Here is a 13,431-nt window from a genome sequence, read left to right on the forward strand (position 1 = left end):
ATGCCCTGCCTCCAGTCCGAACCGCTGCAGGAGCAGATGGCCTCGGATGGAGTGACTCCCGACACTTCCTCTCCTTTCGACTCTCCCTGCCCGGGCGGAAGGGAACAACCCGCGGTGACCAGCGCAGGTTGGTTTTTCTCGCCGCTGTGGAGCCGTCGGACCAAGACACATCGATGGGGGTTTGGGAGCGGAGTGGACAGCAACAGGGTGGAGGTTTGGCTGGATGATCACTCGTCCAGGTAAGACCTTGATGAGATGTTGAAAGTGTGTTTCTTTGTCCTGGTCTAAATAGTGCTCTATATAGGGCAGTGTTTCTTCATCCTGGTCTAAATAGTGCTCTATATAGGGCAGTGTTTATTCATCCTGGTCTAAATAGTGCTCCATATAGGGCAGTGTTTCTTCATCCTGGTCTAAATAGTGCTCTATATACAGTAGGGCAGTGTTTCCTCATCCTGGTCTAAATAGTGCTCTATATACAGTAGGGCAGTGTTTTTCCTCATCCTGGTCCAAAATAGTGCTCTATATACAGTAGGGCAGTGTTTCCTCATCCTGGTCTAAATAGTGCTCTATATAGGGCAGTGTTTCCTCATCCTGGTCTAAATAGTGCTCTATATAGGGCAGTGTTTCCTCATCCTGGCCAAAATAGTGCTCTATATAGGGCAGTGTTTCCTCATCCTGGTCTAAATAGTGCTCTATATAGGGCAGTGTTTCTTCATCCTGGCCAAAATAGTGCTCTATATACAGTAGGGCAGTGTTTCCTCATCCTGGCAGTGTTTATTCAAAATAGTGCTCTATATAGGGCAGTGTGTCTTCATCCTGGTCTAAATAGTGCTCTATATAGGGCAGTGTTTCTTCATCCTGGTCTAAATAGTGCTCTATATAGGGCAGTGTTTATTCATCCTGGTCTAAATAGTGCTCTATATAGGGCAGTGTTTCTTCATCCTGGTCTAAATAGTGCTCTATATAGGGCAGTGTTTCCTCATCCTGGTCTAAATAGTGCTCTATATAGGGCAGTGTTTCCTCATCCTGGTCTAAATAGTGCTCTATATAGGGCAGTGTTTCCTCATCATCCAAAATAGTGCTCTATATACATAGGGCAGTGTTTCCTCTGGCCAAAATATCCTGGTTTCTCATCTGGACCAAAATAGTGCTCTATATAGGGCAGTGTTTCCTCATCCTGGTCTAAATAGTGCTCTATATAGGGCAGTGTTTCCTCATCCTGGCCAAAATAGTGCTCTATATAGGGCAGTGTTTCTCATCCTGGTCCAAAATAGTGCTCTATATATAGGGCAGTGTATCTTCATCCTGGTCCAAATAGTGCTCTATATAGGGCAGTGTTTCTTCATCCTGGTCTAAATAGTGCTCTATATAGGGCAGTGTGTTCTTCATCCTGGTCTAAATAGTGCTCTATATAGGGCAGTGTGTCTTCATCCTGGTCTAAATAGTGCTCTATATAGGGCAGTGTTCCTTCATCCTGGTCTTTTTGCCCTAGCACTACACACCTGATTCCACTAATTAATGGTTTGATCATGAGTTGATACATGGGTACAGCTATGCAGTGCTGTCATTAAGATACACTGTGTGTGTGTGTGTGTGTGTGTCAGGGAGATGGTGGGAGGCTGGTTCGTGGAGACGCTACCCTCTCCTCAGACCTCCAGAGGGCCCAGCAGGTCTCCGTCCGACCCCAGCTCCAGCATGCTCCTTCTGGGTCGCGGCCGGGACTCCTTCCCCCTGTCCAGCCCCTCCCTCCGGATCTCCACCTCCATCCCCTCCCTGCCCCAACCCCCCCCTCACCAGACCTCTACCCTTTCCACCCCCAGTGGGGTGACCCCCTCACCCTCGAGAAGGCGGGCAGTTGCTCCCCCCGTACCCCTCGCTCCCCCCACTCTACCGTTTCTTCTCGCTCCCTTCGCTGTCCCCACTCCCCCAGCTCCCCTGCTCACCCCGCTCACCCCGCTCCTCACCCCGCTCTTCACCCCGCTCTCCGAGGAGGACTAGATCCTGTGGGCGAGGTGAGCCTTGTGGGCGAGCTGAGCCTTGTGGGCGAGGTGAGCCCTGTGGGCGAGGTGAGGGCTGTGACTGGATGATGAAGATACTGGCTGGAGGCTCTGGGAGGATAGGCTCTGTGGCGGAGCTCTGCCAGGGGGCCCTGCAACATGCTATAGAGGTGGTGTGGGCAGAACGCTGCTCTCTGTCTCTGCTCCGACAGGTACTACTCCTGTTAGCTCGTTATAGCTGGTTGACTGATTCATTGATTGGCTGGTTGATTGATTCATTGATTGGCTGGTTGACTGATTCATTGATTGGCTGGTTGATTGATTGGTTGGTTGATTGATTGGCTGGTTGATTGGCTTGATGATTGGTTGGTTGATTCATTGATTAGTTGGTTGATTGATATTTGATTGAATTACATTTATTGATTCATTGATTGGCTGGTTGATTGGCTGGTTGATTGGCTGGTTGATTCATTGATTTGTTGGTTGATTGATTGATTGATTGATTGATTGATTCTTTCTGTTGTTCCTCCAGGACCATGATGGATGTAGGGGATTGGTCCAGGTGGTTTCCCTGATGACGCCGGGCTGCGTGAGGGAAGAGTCTTCCAGCAACCATGCCCACCAAGAGCTGGTGAAGGGCATCCTGGGATATGTAGTTGCCACAGGGATGCCCATGAACATGACAGGAGACGTCTGTGAGGTAAACAATATCTACTTCTCTCTCAATTCAATTCAATGGGCTTTATTTGTATGGGAGTGAAATAGATAAAATAGTGAAATAAACAATAAAATTAACAGTAAACATTAGGCTCACAAAAGTTACACAATAATAAAGACATTTCAAATGTCAAATTATGTCTATATACAGTGTTGTAACGATGTGCGAATAGTTAAAGTACAAAAGGGAAAATGAATAATTAAGCATAAATATGGGTTGTATTTACAATGCTGTTTGTTCTTCACTGGTTGACCTTTTCATGTGGCAACAGGTCACAAATCTTGCTGCTGTGGTGGCACACTGTGGAATTTCACCCAGTAGATATGGGAGTTTATCAAAATTGGGTTTGTTTTCGAATTCTTTGTGTATCTGTGTAATCTGAGGGAAATATGTCTCTCTAATATGGTCATACATTGGACAGGAGGTTAGGAAGTGCAGCTCAGTTTCCACCTCATTTTGTGGGCAGCGGCCTTTCTCAATAGCAAGGCTATGCTCACTGAGTCTGTACATAGCCTGTCTTCTCTTGAGAGCCATGTCTGCCTGCGGCGGCCTTTCTCATTAGCAAGGCTATGCTCACTGAGTCTGTACATAGCCTGTCTGCCTACGGCGGCCTTTCTCAATAGCAAGGCTGTGCTCTCTGAGTCTGTACATAGTCAAAGCTTTCCACTTTCCGTCAATTTGTATAGCAGATCCCAAATTGAGTCTAAAGCTTTTTTTAAATCGACAAAGCATGAGAAGACTTTGCCTTTGTTCTGTGTCTCCTCTCAGTGGTTTACCTCAGGTAGAGGGGAGGAGGGGGGAGGAGGGGGACGGTCTGGGTCTCCTCTCAGTGGTTTACCTCAGGTAGAGGTGAGGAGGGGGGAGGAGGGGGAGGAGGGGGGAGGATGGGGGAATATGTTACTGAGTGGACGATCTACTAAATAAATGTAAAATACATTTTTAAAAATGAAAAGGTTTGTTGTGTCTCTCCTCCAGGACCCCAGGTTCACCACAGACGAGGACCAGACGGCAGGTTTCAAACTCAAGAGTGTCCTGAGTGTCCCGATTAAGAACAGTAGACAGGAGGTGAGCATCACGGAGACCTCCCAAATGGCAACCTCATCATACCATTCCAGACAGAAGTACTGTACCCTATTCCCCTCAGACAGTTCTAGACAGACGTAGTGTACGCAATTCCCCTCAGGCCATTCTAGACACCCTATTCCCCTCAGACCATTCTAGACAGAAGTAGTGTTCCCTATTCCCTTCAGACCATTCTAGAAACCCTATTCCCCTCAGACCATTCTAGACAGAAGTAGTGTACCCTATTCCCCTCAGACCATTCTAGACACCCTATTCCCCTCAGACTACTCTAGACACCCTATTCCCCTTAGACCATTCTAGACACCCTATTCCCCTCAGACCATTCTAGACACCCTATTCCCCTCATACCATTCTAGACAGAAGTAGTGTACCCTATTCCCCTCAGACCATTCTAGACAGAAGTAGTGTTCCCTATTCCCCTCATACCATTCTAGACAGAAGTAGTGTACCCTATTCCCCTCAGACCATTCTAGACACCCTAGTCCCCTTAGACCATTCTAGACACCCTATTCCCCTCAGACCATTCTAGACAGAAGTAGTGTACCCGATTCCCCTCATACCATTCTAGACAGAAGTAGTGTACCCTATTCCCCTCAGACCATTCTAGACACCCTATTCCCCTCAGACTATTCTAGACACCCTATTCCCCTCAGACCATTCTAGACAGAAGTAGTGTACCCTATTCCCCTCAGACCATTCTAGACACCCTATTCCCCTCAGACCATTCTAGACAGAAGTAGTGTACCCTATTCCCCTCAGACCATTTTAGACAGAAGTAGTGTATCCTATTCCCCTCAGACCATTCTAGACACCCTATTCCACTCAGACCATTCTAGACAGAAGTAGTGTACCCTATTCCCCCCAGACAGTTCTAGACAGACGTAGTGTACCCAATTCCCCTCAGGCCATTCTAGACACCCTATTCCCCTCAGACCCTTCTAGACAGAAGTAGTGTACCCTATTCCCCTCAGACCATTCTAGACACCCTATTCCCCTCAGACCACTCTAGACTCCCTATTCCCCTTAGACCATTCTAGACACCCTATTCCCCTCAGACCATTCCCTCAGACCATTCTAGACACCCTATTCCCCTCATACCATTCTAGACAGAAGTAGTGTACCCTATTCCCCTCAGACCATTCTAGACAGAAGTAGTGTTCCCTATTCCCCTCATACCATTCTAGACAGAAGTAGTGTACCCTATTCCCCTCAGACCATTCTAGACAGAAGTAGTGTACCTTATTCCCCTCAGACCATTCTAGACACCCTAGTCCCCTTAGACCATTCTAGACACCCTATACCCCTCAGACCATTCTAGACAGAAGTAGTGTACCCGATTCCCCTCATACCATTCTAGACAGAAGTAGTGTACCTTATTCCCCTCAGACCATTCTAGACACCCTATTCCCCTCAGACCATTCTAGACAGAAGTAGTGTACCCTATTCCCCCCAGACAGTTCTAGACAAAAGTAGTGTACCCTATTCCCCTCAGACCATTCTAGACAGAAGTAGTGTACCCTATTCCCCTCAGACCATTCTAGACACCCTATTCCCCTCAGACCATTCTAGACAGAAGTAGTGTACCCTATTCCCCTCAGACCATTCTAGACAGAAGTAGTGTACCCTATTCCCCTCAGACCATTCTAGACACCCTATTCCCCTCAGACCATTCTAGACAGCCTATTCCCCTCAGACCATTCCAGACACCCTATTCCCTCAGACCATTCTAGACAGCCTATTCCCCTCAGACCATTCTAGACACCCTATTCCCCTCAGACCATTCTAGACAGAAGTAGTGCACCCTATTCCCCTCAGACCATTCTAGACAGAAGTAGTGCACCCTATTCCCCTCAGACCATTCTAGACAGAAGTAGTGTACCCTATTCCCATTATACCATTCTAGACAGAAGTAGTGTACCCTATTCCCTCAGACCATTCTAGACACCCTATTCCCCTCAGACCATTCTAGACACCCTATTCCCCTCAGACCATTCCACCCTATTCCCCTCAGACCATTCTAGACAGAAGTACACCCTATTCCCCTCAGACCATTCTAGACAGAAGTAGTGTACCCTATTCCCCTCAGACCATTCTAGACAGAAGTAGTGTACCCTATTCCCTCAGACCATTCTAGACACCCTATTCCCCAGACTATTCTAGACACCCTATTCCCCTCAGACCATTCTAGACAGAAGTAGTGTACCCTATTCCCCTCAGACCATTCTAGACACCCTATTCCCCTCAGACCATTCTAGACAGAAGTAGTGCACCCTATTCCCCTCAGACCATTCTAGACAGAAGTAGTGTACCCTATTCCCCTCAGACCATTCTAGACAGAAGTAGTGTACCCTATTCCCCTCAGACCATTCTAGACACCCTATTCCCTCAGACTATTCTAGACACCCTATTCCCCTCAGACCATTCTAGACAGAAGTAGTGTACCCTATTCCCCTCAGACCATTCTAGACCCTATTCCCCTCAGACCATTCTAGACAGAAGTAGTGTACCCTATTCCCCTCAGACCATTCTAGACAGAAGTAGTGTACCCTATTCCCCTCAGACCATTCTAGACACCCTATTCCCTCAGACCATTCTAGACAGAAGTAGTGTACCCTATTCCCCTCAGACCATTCTAGACAGACGTAGTGTACCCAATTCCCCTCAGGCCATTCTAGACACCCTATTCCCCTCAGACCATTCTAGACAGAAGTAGTGTACCCTATTCCCCTCAGACCATTCTAGACACCCTATTCCCCTCAGACCACTCTAGACACCCTATTCCCCTTAGACCATTCTAGACACCCTATTCCCCTCAGACCATTCTAGACCCCTCAGACCATTCTAGACACCCTATTCCCCTCAGACCATTCTAGACAGAAGTAGTGTACCCTATTCCCCTCAGACCATTCTAGACAGAAGTACCCTATTCCCCTCATACCATTCTAGACAGAAGTAGTGTACCCTATTCCCCTCAGACCATTCTAGAGTCCCCTTAGACCATTCTAGACACCCTATTCCCCTCAGACCATTCTAGACACCCTATTCCCCTCAGACCATTCTAGACAGAAGTACACCCTATTCCCCTCAGACCATTCTAGACACCCTATTCCCCTCAGACCATTCTAGACACCCTATTCCCTCAGACCATTCTAGACAGTGTACCCTATTCCCCTCAGACCATTCTAGACAAAAGTAGTGTACCCTATTCCCCTCATACCATTCTAGACAGAAGTAGTGTACCCTATTCCCCTCAGACCATTCTAGACACCCTATTCCCCTCAGACCATTCTAGACAGAAGTAGTGTACCCTATTCCCCTCATACCATTCTAGACAGAAGTAGTGTACCCTATTCCCCTCAGACCATTCTAGACACCCTATTCCCCTCAGACCATTCTAGACAGCCTATTCCCCTCAGACCATTCCAGACACCCTATTCCCCTCAGACCATTCTAGACAGCCTATTCCCCTCAGACCATTCTAGACTCCCTATTCCCCTCATACCATTCTAGACAGAAGTAGTGCACCCTATTCCCCTCAGACCATTCTAGACAGAAGTAGTGCACCCTATTCCCCTCAGACCATTCTAGACAGAAGTAGTGTACCCTATTCCCATCATACCATTCTAGACAGAAGTAGTGTACCCTATTCCCCTCAGACCATTCTAGACAGCCTATTCCCCTCAGACCATTCTAGACACCCTATTCCCCTCAGACCATTCTAGACAGAAGTAGTGCACCCTATTCCCCTCAGACCATTCTAGACAGAAGTAGTGCACCCTATTCCCCTCAGACCATTCTAGACAGAAGTAGTGTACCTATTCCCCTCAGACCATTCTAGACACCCTATTCCCCTCAGACCATTCTAGACAGAAGTAGTGTACCCTATTCCCCCCAGACAGTTCTAGACAAAAGTAGTGTACCCTATTCCCCTCATACCATTCTAGACAGAAGTAGTGTACCCTATTCCCCTCAGACCATTCTAGACACCCTATTCCCCTCATACCATTCTAGACAGAAGTAGTGTACCCGATTCCCCTCATACCATTCTAGACAGAAGTAGTGTACCCTATTCCCCTCAGACCATTCTAGACACCCTATTCCCCTCAGACCATTCTAGACAGCCTATTCCCCTCAGACCATTCCAGACACCCTATTCCCCTCAGACCATTCTAGACAGCCTATTCCCCTCAGACCATTCTAGACTCCCTATTCCCCTCAGACCATTCTAGACAGAAGTAGTGTACCCTATTCCCCTCAGACCATTCTAGACACCCTATTCCCCTCAGACCATTCTAGACAGAAGTAGTGTACCCGATTCCCCTCATACCATTCTAGACAGAAGTAGTGTACCCTATTCCCCTCAGACCATTCTAGACACCCTATTCCCCTCAGACCATTCTAGACAGCCTATTCCCCTCAGACCATTCCAGACACCCTATTCCCCTCAGACCATTCTAGACAGCCTATTCCCCTCAGACCATTCTAGACTCCCTATTCCCCTCATACCATTCTAGACAGAAGTAGTGCACCCTATTCCCCTCAGACCATTCTAGACAGAAGTAGTGCACCCTATTCCCATTATACCATTCTAGACAGAAGTAGTGTACCCTATTCCCCTCAGACCATTCTAGACACCCTATTCCCCTCAGACCATTCTAGACAGCCTATTCCCCTCAGACCATTCTAGACACCCTATTCCCCTCAGACCATTCTAGACAGAAGTAGTGCACCCTATTCCCCTCAGACCATTCTAGACAGAAGTAGTGCACCCTATTCCCCTCAGACCATTCTAGACAGAAGTAGTGTACCCTATTCCCCTCAGACCATTCTAGACAGAAGTAGTGTACCCTATTCCCCTCAGACCATTCTAGACAGAAGTAGTGTACCCTATTCCCCTCAGACCATTCTAGACAGAAGTAGTGTACCCTATTCCCCTCAGACCATTCTAGACAGAAGTAGTGTACCCTACTCCCCTCAGACCATTCTAGACACCCTATTCCCCTCAGACCATTCTAGACAGAAGTAGTGTACCCTATTCCCCTCAGACCATTCTAGACAGAAGTAGTGCACCCTATTCCCCTCATACCATTCTAGACAGAAGTAGTGTACCCTATTCCCCTCATACCATTCTAGACAGAAGTAGTGTACCCTATTCCCCTCATACCATTCTAGACAGAAGTAGTGTACCCTATTCCCCTCATACCATTCTAGACAGAAGTAGTGTACCCTATTCCCCTCATACCATTCTAGACAGAAGTAGTGTACCCTATTCCCCTCATACCATTCTAGACAGAAGTAGTATACTATATAACAAATTGAGTGCTATTTGGGATACATAATATATCATCAAGGTTCAGGCTAATTCCAATTCTTCTGTCAATTCTGGAAGTAAACTGACATTCCAAATCTTGTGCAAATGTACGTAATTGTTTATCCGTCTTCCTCTTTACTCTCTACCCCCCCTCTCTCTATTATCCCCCCAAAAAATTATGTCTCTCTCTCTCCCCCTCTGCCTCTCTCTCTCTCTCTCTCTCTCTCTCCCTCTCCCTCCTCCTCCTTCTCTCCCTCCTCCTCCTCCTCTCCCCCTCCTTTTCTCCCTCCTCCTCTTCCCTCCCTCCTCCTCCTCCTCCTCTCCGCCCTCCTCTTCTCCCTCCTCCTCCTCCTCCTCTCTCTGTCCCCTCTCCCTCTCCCTCTACCTCTTCCTCCTCCTCTCCCCCTCCTCCTCTCCCTCTCCCGCCTCCTCTCCCTCCTCCCCCCCTCCTCTAGGTTCTAGGAGCAGCTCTGGTGCTGAACAAGAGGATCAGTGATGATGTCCAGAGTTCTCTGTTCACAGACCAGGATGAGAAGGTCCGTCCTGTCTGTCCGTCCGTCCGTCCGTCTCCGTCTGTCTGTCTGTCTGTCTGTTTGTTTGTTATTGGCTGTTTAACAATAGTATGAACTGTAATATAATTGGCTGTTAGTGGGTGAACCTCTAGTATGATCGGCTTGTTGAAGTGAGTGATCCAGTGATTGGCTGTTGATGAGTGTCTCTGGCCAGTGATAGGCTGTTGATGAGTAACTCTGACCAGTGATTGGCTGTTGATGAGTGACTCTGACCAGTGATAGGTTGTTGATGAGTAACTCTGACCAGTGATAGGCTGTTGATGAGTAACTCTGACCAGTGATTGGCTGTTAATGTGTGCATCTGCTCTGTGATAGGTCCTGGCCTGTCACATGGGTCTGCTCGGGCTGGTCCTGGACAATGTTCAGCTGTTTGAGAGTTCCAGACAGGAAGCCAACCGATGCCAGGTAGCTAGAAATCAATCAATCAATCATCAATCTCCATCGTGTTATATCTCTTGTGTGTGTGTGTGTGTGTGTGTGTGTGTGTGTGTGTGTGTGTGTGTGTGTGTGTGTGTGTGTGTGTGTGTGTGTCTCTCTCTCTCTCTCTCAGGTGTTGTTGACCCTGGCCAGGCTGCTGTCAGAGGAACAGAAGTCGATGGAGAATCTCCTGGGCAAGATGGCCGCCACCATCCTGCCTTTCGCACGGGCTCAGTACTGTACCATTTTCATCGCCAGGGACAGACCCAAGGTAACTACCACTATGATGTCATATCCTGTTCTTTATGATAGACAGTCTCCCTATTACAGTGACAGTTTGAGAGAAATTACTGTTTCTATTCTAAGCCAACTCTGCCGACCCCTAACCCCTAGCTCCTAACCCCTAGCTCCTAGCCCCTAGCACCTAGCACCTAACCCCTAGCTCCTAACCCCTAGCTCCTAACCCCTAGCTCCTAACCCCTAGCACCTAACCCCTAACACCTAACCCCTAGCTCCTAACCACTAGCTCCTAACCCCTAGCCCCTAACCCCTAGCTCCTAACCCCTAGCTCCTAACCCCTAGCTCCTAACCACTAGCTCCTAACCCCTAGCACCTAACCCCTAGGTCTAGTCCCCTAACCCCTAACTCCTAGCCCCTAACCCCTAGCCCCTAACCCCTAACCCCCCCCTAACCCCTAGCCCTATGCCCCTAACCCTATGACTCCTAACCCCTAACCACTAGCTCCTAACCACTAGCTCATAGCCCCTAACCCCTAGCTCCTAACCCCTAGCTCCTAGCCCCTAACATCTAACAACTAGCTCCTAACCCCTAACCACTAGCTCCTAAACACTAACCACTATCTCCTAACCCCTAACCACTAGATCTTAACCCCTAACCCTTAGCTCATAACCCCTCACAACTAACCACTAGCTCCTAACCCCTAAACTGTAACCACTATCTCATAACCATATGCTCCTAGCCCCTAACCACTAGCTCCTAAACACGAGCTCCTAGCCCCTAAACACTAGCTCCTAGCCCCTAAAAACTAGCTCCTAACCCCTAGCCACTAGCTCCTAACCCCTAAACACTAGCTATTAACCCCTAACCACAAGCCCCTAAACACTAGCTCCTAACCCCTAACCACTATCTCCTAACCCCTGACCACTAGCTCCTACCCCCTAAACACTAGCTCCTAACCCCTAAACACTAGCTCCTAACCCCTACCATGCAGGCCTGAAATAATGATCAGATAGGTTTATATAATCAATATAATAACTTGTGGGACATATGATGTATAGAAGTCTAAGGTTTGATTTTGATCTCAGAAGACACCACTTTCTGTTTATTAAAACACAAGACGTAACGTTTGTTTTTTGTTAGTTGACTGCAGTATTGTTTCTTCTTAGTTGACTGCAGTATTGTTTCTTCTTAGTTGACTGCAGTATTGTTTCTTCTTAGTTGACTGCAGTATTGTTTCTTCTTAGTTGACTGCAGTATTGTTTCTTCTTAGTTGACTGCAGTATTGTTTCTTCTTAGTTGACTGCAGTATTGTTTCTTCTTAGTTGACTGCAGTATTGTTTCTTCTTAGTTGACTGCAGTATTGTTTCTTCTTAGTTGACTGCAGTATTGTTTCTTCTTAGTTGACTGCAGTATTGTTTCTTCTTAGTTGACTGCAGTATTGTTTCTTCATAGTTGACTGCAGTATTGTTTCTTCTTAGTTGACTGCAGTATTGTTTCTTCTTAGTTGACTGCAGTATTGTTTCTTCTTAGTTGACTGCAGTATTGTTTCTTCTTAGTTGACTGCAGTATTGTTTCTTCTTAGTTGACTGCAGTATTGTTTCTTCTTAGTTGACTGCAGTATTGTTTCTTCTTAGTTGACTGCAGTATTTGTTTCTTCTTAGTTGACTGCAGTATTGTTTCTTCTTAGTTGACTGCAGTATTGTTTCTTCTTAGTTGACTGCAGTATTGTTTTTCTTAGTTGACTCAGTATTGTTTCTTAGTTGACTGCAGTATTGTTTCTTCTTAGTTGACTGCAGTATTGTTTCTTCTTAGTTGACTGCAGTATTGTTTCTTCTTAGTTGACTGCAGTATTGTTTTAGCTGGGTGGGTCCAGCATGATCTCTGCTTTTTACTATTTCTTTACGTCACTTATTAGTCTGGTTTTGGTCGTAAACGCTGCCATTGTTTCTGGGCGAACGCTGATTGGACCAGCCATTTTCTGTCTCATTCCAAACCCTGTTTATCGGCTGGAGGCCAGACTGATAAGCAGTTTTTTTAAAATGAACGTATTGTTCATTCTGGATTTACCAGGCTAGTGTTGTGTTTTCAGGACATTGCTGGAAATGGAGGGGAATCTGGGGGTGGAACCAGTGTAATTATTTTAACATTTTATCATTTTAATTCAAGGATTTTCCCATAGTGGGTTCCCAGAGTGACTTTCCTCCATTCCCACACCTGTGTGTTGTTACTAATGGTATATGGAAGTTCTGAACTGTATAAATGTAGAACCTTGTTGATGTGTTCTACTGTTCCATTGTGTTCTAGAACTCCTTCTCTGGGCTGGTCCATATGGAGGGAGAAGAACAAGGGTCAGAGTTCCAGATCTTTCAAAGGTTCTAGAAAGGGTTTTCCTCTCCTATCACTGTTGTGTCATTACATCAACGGCCATGTTTTGTTTCAGGCTATATATACACTGCTCAAAAAAATAAAGGGAACACTTAAACAACACAATGTAACTCCAAGTCAATCACACTTCTGTGAAATCAAACTGTCCACTTATGAAGCAACACTGATTGACAATAAATTTCACATGCTGTTGTGCAAATGGAATAGACAACAGGTGGAAATTATAGGCAATTAGCAAGACACCCCCAATGAAGGAGTGGTTCTGCAGGTGGTGACCACAGACCACTTCTCAGTTCCTATGCATCCTGGCTGATGTTTTGGTCACTTTTGAATGCTGGCGGTGCTTTCACTCTAGTGGTAGCATAAGACGGAGTCTACAACCCACACAAGTGGCTCAGGTAGTGCAGCTCATCCAGGATGGCACATGAATGCGAGCTGTGGCAAGAAGGTTTGCTGTGTCTGTCAGCGTAGTGTCCAGAGCATGGAGGCGCTACCAGGAGACAGGCCAGTACATCAGGAGACGTGGAGGAGGCCGTAGGAGGGCAACAACCCAGCAGCAGGACCGCTACCTCCGCCTTTGTGCAAGGAGGAGCAGGAGGAGCACTGCTAGAGCCCTGCAAAATGACCTCCAGCAGGCCACAAATGTGCATGTGTCTGCTCAAACGGTCAGAAACAGACTCCATGAGGGTGGTATGAGGGCCCAACGTC

At 47.0% G+C, this 13,431-nt stretch overlaps 1 protein-coding gene across 1 annotated transcript in view; it reads left to right on the forward strand.

Moving 5' to 3' along the window:
* LOC121844983 (cGMP-specific 3',5'-cyclic phosphodiesterase-like) overlaps window positions 1-13,431 on the forward strand; it is a 40,432-nt gene continuing 27,001 nt past the window's right edge. The window contains exons 1-9 of the mRNA XM_042315588.1: window positions 1-239; window positions 1,605-1,824; window positions 1,931-2,209; window positions 2,530-2,697; window positions 3,691-3,780; window positions 9,565-9,645; window positions 9,997-10,086; window positions 10,232-10,369; window positions 12,643-12,710. Of these exons, the coding sequence (XP_042171522.1) occupies window positions 1-239; window positions 1,605-1,824; window positions 1,931-2,209; window positions 2,530-2,697; window positions 3,691-3,780; window positions 9,565-9,645; window positions 9,997-10,086; window positions 10,232-10,369; window positions 12,643-12,710 (1,373 nt within the window). The remainder of the gene's footprint in view (window positions 240-1,604; window positions 1,825-1,930; window positions 2,210-2,529; window positions 2,698-3,690; window positions 3,781-9,564; window positions 9,646-9,996; window positions 10,087-10,231; window positions 10,370-12,642; window positions 12,711-13,431) is intronic.

This window comes from Oncorhynchus tshawytscha, unplaced genomic scaffold (assembly GCF_018296145.1).
Source record: "Oncorhynchus tshawytscha isolate Ot180627B unplaced genomic scaffold, Otsh_v2.0 Un_contig_5675_pilon_pilon, whole genome shotgun sequence".
In the NCBI taxonomy this organism is placed as follows: Eukaryota; Metazoa; Chordata; class Actinopteri; order Salmoniformes; family Salmonidae; genus Oncorhynchus; species Oncorhynchus tshawytscha.